The sequence below is a fragment of the Sinocyclocheilus grahami genome, unplaced genomic scaffold (assembly GCF_001515645.1).
Source record: "Sinocyclocheilus grahami isolate Dianchi unplaced genomic scaffold, SAMN03320097.WGS_v1.1 scaffold213.1, whole genome shotgun sequence".
Lineage (NCBI taxonomy): Eukaryota > Metazoa > Chordata > Actinopteri > Cypriniformes > Cyprinidae > Sinocyclocheilus > Sinocyclocheilus grahami.
Genome location: NW_015505392.1, coordinates 61,831 through 71,122, shown reverse-complemented (window position 1 = coordinate 71,122; position 9,292 = coordinate 61,831). Strand labels below are relative to the sequence as shown.

The 9,292-nt window shown below is 38.4% G+C and overlaps 1 protein-coding gene across 1 annotated transcript in view; it reads right to left on the bottom strand.

The window, feature by feature from the left end:
* Positions 1–6,701, bottom strand: part of LOC107596046 (transient receptor potential cation channel subfamily A member 1-like) — a 40,417-nt gene extending 33,716 nt beyond the window's left edge. Inside the window, exons 1-3 of the mRNA XM_016286652.1 lie at positions 6,606–6,701; positions 6,214–6,376; positions 395–570 (exon numbers count right to left, since the gene is read on the bottom strand). Of these exons, the coding sequence (XP_016142138.1) occupies positions 395–570; positions 6,214–6,376; positions 6,606–6,701 (435 nt within the window). The remainder of the gene's footprint in view (positions 1–394; positions 571–6,213; positions 6,377–6,605) is intronic.
* Between the last annotated feature and the right edge of the window lie 2,591 nt (positions 6,702–9,292).

The following is a 9,292-nucleotide window of genomic DNA, read 5'->3' as shown; positions in this document are numbered from 1 at the left end:
CCTGCAGAAAGAGTAACTGAAAAATCCCCACCCCCAAAACAGACTGCCAGTCTCAAAAACAGAATGATTTCTGAAGGATCATGTGACATTGAAGACTGGAGTAATGACTGCTGAAAATTCAGCTTTGCTATAAAAATAATGTTTCATTTTAAAATATATTAAAATAGAAACCAGTTTAAAAATATTACTGTTTTTACTGTATTTTTTAAAGGAAATAAATACAGCCTTGGTGCATTTATTGGGCAACTTGGACACCTTTGACCAGTACAGTATATCTGATACAGTCTGATGCATATAATGACAAATTATTCAACAGACTGCAAACAGCATATCTACTGCTGCTCTCTGGCCTGACTGTGACACCAGCGGATTCCCAGCAGCATGTTTTACTGACCTCTACTAGATGATTGTATCTCTTTGTGACAGCCAGATGCAGAGGGCCCATCATGGCGCTGTTGAGGATGTTGGGGTCAGCACCCAGCTCCAGCAATAATGCACAGCTGTGCGGTTGATCCTGCTCTACAGCCCAGTGCAGAGGAGTTCTGCCCTGCTCGTCCTGTACATTCAGCTCTACACAGCAAGAAACACTGAATTCATATTGTTGTTGTTGCGGCGTTCTGGACAGTAGTACATTCGGCAAGCGTTCAGATGCAATCAGTGTGATAGCAAGCGACAAGACCACCTTAGGCGGAAAGGTGTGAATAATGACTTCGAAACGAATATCAAATTCTACCGAATAATAGAAAAATAGACTGATCATGCAACAAGCACAGCAATAAAGTAATATTTTTAGTTAACGCGTCTAAAAAAATTACAAAGCAATTGTGAGCATATGAATAAAAATACGCAAGGTGTGATTTCAACTTCAAATTAGTACTTGTAAAGACTAATACTGAAATAAGATATTATATGGCACATATTTTCCACCTTCTTAATTGTCGCCATATATGTTTTAAACTTTCCTAGCGTTAACATGATTGTGTGTCACTTGCCCTCAAGCACGTTGTCACAAATCGCTGTGGGAGGAACAATGGAGACACGGAGAAGCGGTCAGCAGTCTTTAATACTTGAATCACAGGGGTAAATCCACAACAGGAACACGGGAAACACACGACATCCAACAAGTAGACCCGACAGCCACAAACTGAACAGACTGGGACTTTTAAACACAGGGCAATCAGGGGAACACAGGTGCATGGAATGAGTCAGTTAACTGGGACACGGAACACATGGGGAGGGAAAACACAGCAAAACCAGTCCAGGGGCGTGACATTACTCCCCCCTCCCGGAAGGCACGTCCCGCACCGTAACAATTTCACCGGGGAGGGAGGAGCAGGCAGACAGAGTCCAGGGCGGTGATGAAGGAGGAAGGAGCCAGGGAGGAAACAGGAGGGGCCCGGAGCAGGAGGAGCCTAGCTGGGGGGCCATTCATGAGACTCCGGGCTCTCAGGGCTGCCCTCGGGGATCAGAGCCCACTCCTGGCTGGACTGGGAAATGGGAGCCCCCTCAGGGCTGGACAGGACCAGTGGGGATGAAGGAGAGAGGGCAAGTCGACCTCCAGATCTGTTTCCCAGTCTATCAAGTCCCCTTCTAAGTCCAGCAGTCCCAGATGTACAATTAGCTCACCCTCAGCCGCGGTGCAGTGGGCGGAGCTCCACTCTGCGCTCTCACGGTCCACGGCTTGCTCCGTTGCGGTGGGCAGTGCCGCCGGCTCTCGCACCTGGTCTGATGGGTGGGGCTCCACATCCTGGGCGATGTGCCTCCATAAATGCGGCGAAATCTTCTTGAGGACCATCTTCGGACGACGGTGCTCTGCTCGCGGTGTTCAAGCTTGTGTCATAGAATGAGCAGAGCGCGTCATCCGGGTAGCTGGTGTTGCTAGCTAACAGCCGGAACAGTCTTGTATGGTCCTCGAGAGATTTCTCCCCCTGCTCCAGCAGGAGGAGGAGATATTCCAGGCGAAGGAGGGCATCCATGAAGGGAAACACAATGGAAACAAACACTGAGAAAAAACAGTAAACAAAAATGGAGTGTGGACACACGGAGGTAACGGTTTAGGTCGGGTCTTCTGTCACGATTCGCTGTGGGAGGAACAATGGAGATGCGGAGAAACATTCAACATTGATTGAAAGTCTTTAATACTTGAATTACAGGGGTAAATCCACAACAGGAACACGGGAAACACACGACATCCAACAAGTAGACCCGACAGCCACAAACTGAACAGACTGAGACTTTTAAACACAGGGCAATCAGGGGAACACAGGCGCGTGGAATGAGTCAATTAACTGGGACACGGAACACATGCGGAGGGAAAACACAGCAAAACCAGTCCAGGGGCGTGACACACGTACACATATAGTGTGTGTAAGTACGATTTCTTTCAAAAAAATTAAACAAATTATTTTGTCCTTATATTTCCAATTCAGTCAAAAAAAAAAAAGCATTATCATACAGGTTGAAATAATGTTTCATATACAAGGCATATTTTCTATATGGAAACTATTAATGGATTTACATCTATAAAATGTTTCGGTAACACTTTCTATGAAGCCCGTATTTATAATACATTATAAGGGTATTCTTAAGGCATTATAATGAATACATAATGCATTATAAAAAAAAACGAATAATATGTTATATCAACTCATGAATAATCATAAGAAGTTATAAGACATCCTAATACTTACGTATTTGTGGTTATAAGTTTAAGAGTATGATTATTTATAACACACAATGAACACCATATTAAATCTACTTCATTTACAGAATAATGGACTGTATCATATCTTGACATTGTTTATTTAAGATCTGCACAGTATCTTACTACAGCTTGTGAGTGGTTAGATGTTGAGTGTTATTTGAGTGTTTCCTGTGGAGCTAATGTTAATTAATTGATGTGCGCTCTATACTCCAACTGAAAAAATGCAATGTTTTATATGGTTACATTTTATTTTGATGGTCCCCTTAATCAATCGACTATAAGCAACTTTGCAACTACATGCCAACTTACTCTCATTTGAGTATTAGTATGCTCAAGAATGGTAGAATCTAGTATGGTAGAATAAGTTGACGTACTTGCAAAGACACTTATAGTCAGTTTATCTGTTAGTTGACCATCAAAATAAAGTGTTAGCAAATATTAACAGAAGCAGACATACTAATACTCTAATGACCGCTAGTTGATATGTAGTTGCAGAGTCACTTATCAACAGCTGTTTAAAGGGTACCATCAAAATAATCAAACTGATATTACAATAAAAATAGTTCAAAGCAAATGTGTCATATTACACATTCATCTGATCTGATATCTGATCTTATGGCTGTTTGAGAGAAAAATGTTTTATTATTATTATTATTATTATTATTATTATTATTTATTTGTCTTTGACCGCTTTAAGTAAAGTAGCATAAGAAAAATGGCAAGATATGAGACTTATAATACATTATAACTATGAGAAATATAATCCATTGTAAAAGTGGATGCAACGAGTTCATTGTGTTATAAATCATCATATTCTTAAAAGCTATAACCACAAATAAGTAAATATTATAATATATTAAAACTGTTCTTATGAATATTCATGAGATGATACAACATATTATAAGGTTTTTTATAATGCATTATGCATTCATTATAATGCCTTAAGAATACCCTTATTATGTATTATAAATACGGGCTTCATAGAAAGTGTTACCAATGTTTTCATTTAGTTTTGAAGCACTTCAAGTTTATGCCCCTGTTCTGTCTGAATACAGACAAAGATAATTGATAATTTTGTCATTGGAACAGATTAAGAAAATGGCTTTTCTGCATAGGCCTGGTGTGTCTCATTTAATATATTGCTTCTCTCCTCTGACTGTCCAAAAAGATAATTATCCACCCAACATTCTGTTATATTCATATTCCAGCTTTTTGCAATATTTTGTGTAGAGCCCTGCATTTCAGCCCCTGGCCCGATGGGCCCTGACTTTTTTATGCCCCTCGGGCCGGGCTTCGGGCCAATTTTCACGTCATAGTTCAGACGCGGGCCGGGCCTCCGGCCTGTTTTAGGCTTCTCCTTATTTTCATATTTTAGACATCCATCAATTAGGCTAGTGATGAAAAAAATTGCCTTGCTGGTAGAAACAACACGAGACCGTGCTACCGCGACTGTCAAGAGCGGTTCGACGGTGTTTAGTGTCCTGCAGCAGCAGTATGTATGGTGCCGTCAGCGCAGCTGAAAAGTTCTGCGTTCAAATGCAAGCAATAGGCTTAAGCTTGCCGCAAAGCACCGGCAAAAGTAAATACCATAAATGTGACAGGGGGAAATAGTAAGTAGATATCTGAGTTATTTACTAATAAACTAGTGTTTTCTGACTCGGTGTCGCAAGGATGAAGTTGCCGATCCTGACTCGCCATCTCCTCATTAGACGCGCCTTTAGAGAGAAATGCATCTTTACGGATTATGATTGTAATGAAAGAGTTTTTGTTTTTGATTTGTTTTATTTCGTTAAGTAGTAATTTAAAGCTTTCTATAGATATATTATCATGTCTGTGAGACATGTATTCGCTGAATTTTGGTTAATTTTTGTGAAGCGCTCCTGTTCAAGACGAGACGGTAGGAAGCGCATCATGTTTGTTTTCTTTGTGTGTGTGTGTGTGTGTGTATAGCTGGTTTAGCTGGTCTCCCAGCCTGACAAACCTGGTATTCAGTGTGTGATTTCTAACCCCCCAAACCAGTTAAGCCCCACCAATTTCATTGGTTAATTCAGTCACAAGTCACCTTTCAAGAAAAGTTCAGGCTTCTTTGATTCAGTTCAAAGTTCAGATCCAATTGTCTAGATGTCTATCTAGATGTGCTACCAATGCTACAGTAAGGTTAAGGTTAGAGTGTAGGTTAGGGTTAGGGGTTAGTATTTGGTTCAGCGTTGTGCATGCAGTCAGCACTGTGGTTGACATGACAAATGAAATCTTTACAATTGGCTGCTAGCAGGGTTTGAACTTTTTTTTTTTTTTTTGCTGGGTTTGGGGGGAAAAAATCACATGTATTTAGCTGGTTGGTCAACTGATCTCCCATTTCTAACCAGCTAACAAGTACCTAAACACAGATCAAACTGATCATCTCAGACAGTCTGGGAGATCAACTTCCCACCTTGGGCTGGTTTGTTTATTTCAGCAGAATATTGCGCTGTAATAGATGTAATTAGGAAGAGAAATGTGCACTCTGAATATAATTTGGTCTTTTTCCATTGTAGTGAGTAAACTGGTTGCTCTGTTTTGTCTATGATTTATTGAAGTACTGCGTTCGCAATAAGCCTCCCTGTGACATAAGTGTGTGATCCATGGGGAGATTATGTGATAGTTTTATAATCATTAGAACATAATGAGACATTGACCTGATGTGATCTGAATAGCAAAAGACTGGGGTGAATAAACAAAGCCTAAGGACAAGGCCTTCAAAACAGATCCATATATTTACAATGCAATTAGTGCAAAACATAGACTCAAGTGTAATTTCTCAAAATATGGTGTTTGTTATGATGGTTAAAATGTCATTTTATGCAGATTAAGTAGATTATTTACTTGCTGCCTCAAAGTTGGATTCAATTACTTAATTCCTAGAACTGGATCCCAAACCTTAAAGTCCTTTGCTTCCTTTTTACTGTATACTGTTCTAAATCTATAGTGTTATGTTAAATTTCTGGGCTGTCAGATTTTCATTTAAAATGAAAATGTCAGATTTTGGTGTTTGCTACCGACAACTAAACAGGAGAGTGTGTTACAAAATGCAGTGTAATGCTCAGTTTTTGCTAACACTGTTAATGCTAACATGAGTGAACTCTAGGTAACGCTTTAGTTTAGGGACAAATTCTCACTATTAACTAGTTGCTTATTTACATGCCTGTTATAAACATATTGGCTATTTATTGGTACTTATAAAGCATTTATTCTGCATGACCATATTCTACATCCCTTATCCTATACCTTACCTATCTATTAATAAGCAGCAAATTAAGAGTCTTTTGAGGCAAAGCGAGAATTGGGTGTCATTCCCAGCTCCGACATCTGACTTCTGAGGTAAATTGAACGCAGCAAAAGTCACAACTCTACCTTTTTTTCATTTTTGATAATCCCTTCCACTCAAATGTGTGTCACAATACAGAAATAAAGATCTGTCGCTATTTTTATTCCATCACAACTTTAAAACCTTGTCAAGGAGTAAGACTTACCCTCAGGCCTCACGACAGAAACAATGAGGCGAATTATGTCCAGGTGTCCTCCAGCCGAAGCATAGTGTAGTGGACTAGCTCCATTCTCATCCCTGAAGCTTAGGTGTTCCAGACTTTTCCGGCTCAGGTGGTCGATGGCAGAGGCCTTCCCTTTGAAAGCCAACTGGCAGAGGAACAGGTTATCAAAGCATCTTGCCAAGGAAAGGAAGTGAAGCACAATGTAACATAAGTCAGATTCAGTTCAACCTGGTATTTTTTCTGATCGCTATTGTACCCGATAAAAAAGCAAACATACACACGTGCTGATGGCATAATTTTAAGTAAATATTTGTACTCCCCTCTGCCCCCAGCTCTCCAAAACACATACAGTGTGTAGGAGAAAAGACACACACCTCAAACACATCTGCAGAATCCAGGTCTATTTCCTCGTCATTTATCACACATTTGTAGAAGCTGTTTCGCCTCACAAACTCCTTTCCAAACTGCATTTGGTGAGCTTAGTGAGGATATTCTGTAAAGACAATTCAATCGTTGATATTAATAACATCCTTAGAATGGCATTAATTGTATTTGCTTTAAGGGCGGCTTTTGTGTGCTGAGGCTCAAGTTTGAACTGAGAGCAGGTGATTGGACTTGCACACAATAACCTCAACACAAGGTGAAAGTGACAGCGATGCCAGCCTGTCATACCAATTCTCAGAGCCTGGTGTGATTAGAGCATTATAGCAATCAAGCTATTGTAATGGATAGGGAAGCTTTAAAAGAGCCTCTCAGAGATAAGTCTAACAGAGAAAAGTATGACTCTATACAAGAAGTAGTATATTTGTGGCACATCGCCTGAGGTATTCAGGCCATGTGGCACATATAATATGCATAAAACAAAAAAAATGACGCCTCCACTTCAGTGAATCTGTCTACTTACAATGACAACTGGCTTCTTTATCGAGGGCGGAATTACTTTTTAAAAGTGTGAGTCGATATTCATTATTTCTTTTGTTCTTTTTACAGGTTTTTACCATGGAGCAGAAATTACTTTCACATCACTGAACTTCAATATCCACATTGTCCAGCTTTAAAGTAGCATTCAATAAATTAGATCGAAGACACATTGATTGTTTTGTTATAGATGGAGAACTGAACATAATTTGACCCATTTGACTCATGACAGAGTATTTCAATTTGCCGTGTTGAACTACAGTCGAGCAACTCATTTGAACGTGTTGCTGTTTCTTCACAACAGGCTACTACTACAATGTGCTACATTGATATTTTTAAATATGTAAATATAGATTATATACTTTATTTTTGTTTTCAGAATAACTTACTTAAAACACACAAAAACAAATACTTTGATATTAAATTTAAAGAATAAAACTTGAAAATAACCAACAACAACCAATTTATCCAATCAAAATTGTCCTTCCTTTGAATATCACCTTCTTTTGACTAGTAAATAACAAGCCACTGTCCGTGGCCATGATGTAAACTAAAGGCTTTTGGCTATTTACTGAAGCTTAAGCAGGAACCATATCAAATACACCGAACAACTCCCTGTCTGACAGAAGTACAGAAAATGCTAGTCTTTACAGTTGTCCACACTCTGAACCTCCCTGACTGAGGTGTGAAGTTACTGAACATCCTGTGAACACTTGCTGACAGTATCCACATGTTTTTAAATTTAGATTGATGCTATGTAGTCTTCATCTTTTGTGCAAGGCCATTCTTGGAAAACGGTCCAATTCGGGAACTCTGTAATAGAAAATCTCATTTCAAGGCAAATGCATTGTATCCTCTGCCAGATAAGTGCACTAATTGTTGGATTTCCATCTATGTAATTTGCAACAGACACAGTGAATACAGGAGGTATTTTTATTTTCAAGATGAAGCACTAAAGAGGGTTGCCAAGCAGCACGCAAACACTGCTAAATAAGACAGACCCGGGCTGCTGTAAAAGCAGCAGTCTGTTCTTGGAATACGGCCCGTTGCACAGGTGTGTAGAGATGCAAATTGTTTTCTTTTGCTTTTGTTGTTATCAAATACGTTTTATTATCTCCTAACAATTCGTAACCTATAGAGGAGAAAATAGGCATTGTGGTTCTGCCGAATTTACCCATTATTAATAATGCGATTACAGTCTTTATTTCAAGTATGCACAACACTGACCTCAAAAATAAATTTGCTATTAATGTTAAGATTTGCTATAAATGTATAAAATAATAATAAAATAAAAACCGGTAACACTTTACAATAAGGTTCAATGGTAACACTTTAGAATAATGGTACGTTGTTAACAAGTAACTATGCAGGAAGTAATAGGTAGTACTACATTAACACTTAACTTAATACTATTAACTATTAATACTATTAACAATTTGCACATAATATACCTGTACATACAACTGTCTATTGTTATATACCTGTACATACAATTGTCGATTTGTATATTTTTATTCCTTAGTTACTTGTTCTATTTTTCATTATCTGTGTTTTTGTTCTGTCACTGTCATTCTGTTACACTGTGGAGCTTCTGTCATGAAAACAAATTCCTCGTATGTGTAAACATACCTGGCAATAAAAACTGCACAACACTGACCTCAAAAATAAATTCGCTATTAATGTTAAGATTTGCTATAAATGTATAAAATAATAATAAAATAAAAAACGGTAACACTTTACAATACGGTTCAATGGTAACACTTTAGAATAATGGTCCATTGTTAACAAGTAACTATGCAGGAAGTAATAGGTAGTACTACATTAACACTTAACTTAATACTATTAACTATTAATACTATTAACAATTTGCACATAATATACCTGTACATACAACTGTCTATTGTTATATACCTGTACATACAATTGTCGATTTGTATATTTTTATTCCTTAGTGAGTTGTTCTATTTTTCATTATCTGTGTTTTTGTTCTGTCACTGTCATTCTGTTACACTGTGGAGCTTCTGTCATGAAAACAAATTCCTCGTATGTGTAAACATACCTGGCAATAAAAACTCATTCTTCTTCTTCTTCTAATAGAGAAGCAAGATTAACCAAGCAGTAAGTAGTAGCAAATTTAGGGCAA